The sequence below is a fragment of the Montipora capricornis genome, chromosome 3, assembly GCF_036669925.1.
Source record: "Montipora capricornis isolate CH-2021 chromosome 3, ASM3666992v2, whole genome shotgun sequence".
NCBI lineage: Eukaryota > Metazoa > Cnidaria > Anthozoa > Scleractinia > Acroporidae > Montipora > Montipora capricornis.
Window position 1 is genome coordinate 32626409 of NC_090885.1, and position 5000 is coordinate 32631408.

The window sequence follows — 5000 nt, forward strand, 5'->3', positions numbered from 1 at the left end:
AAAAACCATCAAGACAAAAAACCATTTTGCCCTTTGTCACTCAGTATCAACCATCAGTTCCCAGCCTTAAAAACATTCTAATGAAACACTGGCAACTGATGGAGAAACAGCCTTTACTCAGACAGATGTACAAAGAACCTCCAATTATATCATACAAACGAGGAAGGTCTCTGAAAGATATACTCGTAAAAGCTAAACTCTGAGATTTAACGGCTAAAACACGTGGGTGGAAAGCGTGAGTCAGGCTTGTCAACCCCTATGATATTTCAGGGCACTTTAACTATGGTGCTCCGCGCGCTCGCCTGCGGCAGGTGGAGCGCCGCTAAAATCACTTTGTGAAGTTGGGAACTGAAAAATTAATACCATAGATTTGTCATTATATAAATTTCCATCAAATATATAAATGCAATTTGCACAACCCGCGTATACCATTGACTAATCTTGGTGGGCATTTGTGATACGGATAAACATTAAACAGTATCGAACGCTTTTTTAAAATCGAGAAAAACGTCACATGTAAACATTTTCTTATCCATATTTGTTTGTATCGAATTTAGTATGTCCAAAATTGCATGCTGAGGAAAGAATTTCTCTCTGAAGCCATACTGAGCTTTGTATAAAAGTTCATTATCTTCGATGTATGATTTGAATTGGTTATACATAGTTTCTTTCAAACATTCTATTGAAGACGGAGAGTAGCGAAATAGGACGGTAGTTCTTCGAGCCAGTCTTATCGTCGCCTTTGTATGCTGGGATAATTTTTGCATGTTTAAACTTTGAAGGATATTTTTCTAGTTTCAATAGAGAGATTGATAAGCTCAGCTAAGGGTGAAGAGAGTATGTTCTTTGCACATTTTAAGCGTGAATAGGGCAGGAATATAAATCATAAGCCTTGTAGTCCAGGCATTATGTGGTCGGACCAGTAACTAAATGCAAAAGAAGCTTTCTCATCATTGACCAGTTAGAAGCATCTTATAACAGAACATACTAAAAGTCCCTAAAGATCCAACCATGGGAACACTTCCAAACAGCACCGACAAAATAAGTCCCTTTCTCCTATAGCATGAAAAGGAGGCTGTCAACCAGAAGTTGCCGTTTATCGTTTTTTATTGGTATAATTCGAGCCATTTCGCCTAAACTAAGAATCTATTCTTAAGAACAGTAATTTTAGGGCTTAAATAGTGAAAGACCTTTTCACAAAATATATTTAAATTAGTGAATTATTAAGGTTTATTTAGAGCAAGGGGTAAGATGTTATTTTGCCGAAATATTACCAGACATAAATCTTTGACTCACGACAAGAAAAGATCTATATCATCAACATAAAGCTACCCCTTTGTTCAATTCTACATGTGCTACATATGCAATGTAATTATAAACGTGCAAGCCTTCTGAATCTTCACTTTCGTAGTCTACAGAGTTCAAAAAATTTGTGCACGAAGACCCTTTGCATTGGCCACACACTGGGGAACACTGCATACCATTCTTGCTACTGCTACAGTCAGACAAACCGTTGCATCTGATTAACTGGAGAAGCGATTCTGGGGCAGTCGGCAAGTTTGTTGCAACAGGAAATACTTGATAATTAGTGACATTCAACCCCCAGTACTCCATTAACCTGCCAGCACCTTCTTCCTGTCACTGCTTCACCTGTAGGTAGCTGTTGAAATAAGATTCTGTGGCTCGATATGAGACGTCTTGGTTGCACGTTTTTCGAAGTAACGCTGATATCTGATAAAGTTAAGACCTGCCCCTGGTTTATCCAAAAAAATAATAATACAAGTGCTTTTTCACCTGCACTGACAACGCCAGAAACAGCAGAATGACAGGTGCACGTGAAGACAGACGCTAGCGTGTTCATTGAAATAAGGTATATTCTCAAGTTTCTTCAGGGCTGTTGCCCTGCCAACTCTATACAGGCGCGATGTTGTGTCGCATCCGTTGACGGCGTGAAGAAAAAGGAGATGTCTGCGAACTTCCTTACCCAGCTGTTCTTTGACTTTCTTCATATGCCAGACGCGCGCACCTCTCGCGTTTGCCTTTGGCTCTGGTCTAAAATAGGGGTCACATCCACCTTCGGTGGCATGATAACACAGAAGGACTGGCAAATGTGTGTCATCCCCAACTAGAACCGTGCTACAGTGGTTTTGACTATAAATAGGTCGGCGTCACCATTTGCGTGGTGTGTTACGCATCCTACATTCTGAAGAGCCTCACTTAGCATTAACAGAAAGAGTTGTTTGTTCTTAGGGTTCAAGAAAAAAGTCATCCTTCTTCATCGTTATAGACATGATTTCTTTAAAGGTGACAGTGTCAAAAACCTTCCCTGGTGCACGCCTCTGCTGCGTCATAGCTTTAGTGGACATTTCATCGTACCCATCAAACACCACTATAGCTTTCCTGTATTTCCTACGCACGTAAGTGCAATACAAGTCAAACACTTCCTTGTAAGTCGGAGAACCTCTAGGCCATGGGACTCGGTGGAGAAGAGCACCTCTGTCCAGCACGAACTGTACGTTCTCTTCAGGCTACGTCTTGGCCTCTGGTGTAAGCTTTGCCCATAGGGAATCTGCTAGCGCTGGTTTTTGTGGCTTCCTTTAATATGTGAATGAGGAGTCGAAAAAGCTGTGGGATATGTGCAGAGCTCGTACTGAAATAATTTCTCAAGTTGGGAGTTATCACAGGCGATGAAGAGCCGCTGAAATACAAGTTGAGGGTCAACTTGTACTTGGTCATTGTCAATCTTTATGGAGGACGTCGATGCCATAGTGACTGCCTGGGCACTTCGGTTGAATAAGTTATATGTGACTAACGTTCCGTTTATTGACGATAGCATATTCTCCCTGGAGCTCTTGGCTGTGTCAGCATTGATATCACTATCGGCGTTAACACCATTCGTGATGTTCCTTAGGTTATTGTCAGTGTCGAGGGAGAGAGGGTTGTGGAAAGTCAGAGCACTGAGGATGGTCCTGTGTCCTCATACATATATCTTTGTTCTGCTCTTCAGAGTTAACTTAACTCCCGTCAGCTCTTGCATGATGTTATTTGTTTCGGCACACGTAGGCATAGATAACAGCCAGATAAGACGTTGCTGGTCCGTTAGGCCCCTCCCTCTCTTTTTAAGCCTCCACTGGTCTTCAGACTTCTCATAAGAACCTGTTCGATGACTAGGTCTACCGATAATCCGGCCCAAAATCGATCACTTCTTGCCACGTGAAGACTCGGCAGACATCCGGTTGGTCGGTACAGAGGTGTGTCAAAACGTTCTTTTTGGTATGGTTAGGATACCTTCAATCGAGTAATTTTGTTTTCACTTTCTAAACTCAAAGTTTAAAAATGTGCGAAATTCCTTCAGCGTATTGGAAGAGAATTATTCTCGACTTTTTAATTTTCAAAGGGTGCAAGATTTGCAGGACGCACGCTTTCTTTATTAGTTCATAAGTGGGTGAAAACATTTACTTCGACTTTTGCGAAAAATTTTGCCAATTTCATAAAATTTGATGCGATTCCTGGACATTTTGCTTTAGGTTCTGGGGGTAATAGATGAATTTACTGATGAGTTAAGACAAAAAAGAATATTTCAATGTAAAGCGCGAAGCGATGAGTGGAAGGCTCTACTCAAGTCAAATCTTTTTTTCCTGAATTATATAATCTTGGAACATGACATTACTGTTACTTTTAGTGTTTTTTTTAAGTTCTATCTTTGCTTGTGGAAGACATAATTCTTCGCTAAATACTTCACTCAGATAACCAACCGTCGATGACATTTTGTAAAGGTTTTACTTCATTTTTGTTATTTAAGAATCTTATAAAGAATAATTATTTTATTTAATCGGCATATAAATGCACTTAACTGGGAAGAAAACACAATAAATTCTTTCAATCTTTGCTGCACATGGCTTTAAACTCAAGAAAAACAAAATAAGTAAAATAAGGCAACGCGCTGCCAGAGGCTGGTATAATGCGATTCGAAAACGCTTGGACGGGTAGCCTGTGGTTGATAGAATAATGAGATGAGACGTTTTCTCGTGTTTCTTTAATTTAATTTTAGTTTGGTAGGTCGCAAAAACTTGAAAATTTCTGAGTGATTTCTGGAATAACCCGAACTACCCTGGATCCCTCGCAGGCAGCTACTTACCTACTTACCTACCTACCTACCTTAAGAAACGCAGTAGTATTTCGGTAAGGAGTGAAGTCTTAACCTATCGGCTGGGTTTGATACAGTGAGCTTACTACTCACCAATCACAAGAACAGTCGAATCAATCATAACGGACAATCATAGTTTTGCAAAGGGAAAGTTCATACACATTGCTAAATTTTCGCCAAGCGTTATTCTTTTTGTTTTTGTGTTTTTTCCTTGTCTCTCCTTAGAGTTGAAGTTATGACTTAAAGGATACCACTTACCAACGAGTTGAAGTCCATTTTGATGGGAAATGGGGATCCATATATCCTTGGCGCTCGAGCTCGAGTTCCAACAAGACGACCGCCATGAATGTGGTCTGTAGGCAGCTTGGATATGCGGCGGCCTCGTGGTCAGGGAATGGCCTTTTTTGCTCTGACAATGGCGTACTAATTCTACCCTGGTTTACAAACTTACGCTGTAGCGGAAGCGAAACATCGTTAAATCAATGTGGTCTAGAGTTCCATACTTCTACAGCTGTTAACTGCATGAGTGTTCACTGCACAAATGAAATGGCTGATACAGGTAAAGATAACAGTTAAGTAATTTAGAAAGCATGCTAGAGAATCGTAAGGTAGCATTAAAGCGACAATTGTCCATTGAGTTGGAAGAAAGTATGGTACTCTCTTTTGGTGTCCACCTAGAATACTAAAAAGATATTCTTAAATCATTGGAATCCTAAAAATAATCACAAAGTTTATTAACTTCACAGTGTAATCCTGCACAGGCTATTATTTGCTGTTAAATGTTCAATCTCAGGTACTGCGTTTCTAGCATTCTGATGAGCGCACTCATTTTCGCTTATCAGCTCGTATGCCG

At 40.3% G+C, this 5000-nt stretch overlaps 1 protein-coding gene and 1 pseudogene across 5 annotated transcripts in view; one reads left to right on the forward strand and one right to left on the reverse strand.

Annotated features, from left to right (window-relative positions):
- LOC138042934 (dual specificity mitogen-activated protein kinase kinase 5-like) overlaps positions 1 to 5000 on the forward strand; it is a 316165-nt gene that overhangs the window by 264026 nt on the left and 47139 nt on the right. For 4 of the 5 annotated variants that reach the window (XM_068889003.1, XM_068888996.1, XM_068888997.1 and 1 more), the window contains one exon: positions 4373 to 4706. The exons of the other annotated variant lie outside the window; for it this stretch is intronic. In XM_068889003.1, coding sequence (XP_068745104.1) covers positions 4373 to 4386 — 14 coding nt within the window. In that variant the 3' untranslated portion in view covers positions 4387 to 4706. Of the gene's footprint in view, positions 1 to 4372; positions 4707 to 5000 lie in introns of those variants that run through there. 5 annotated transcript variants of the gene reach the window in all.
- LOC138041770 (uncharacterized) lies at positions 2126 to 2767 on the reverse strand (annotated as a pseudogene).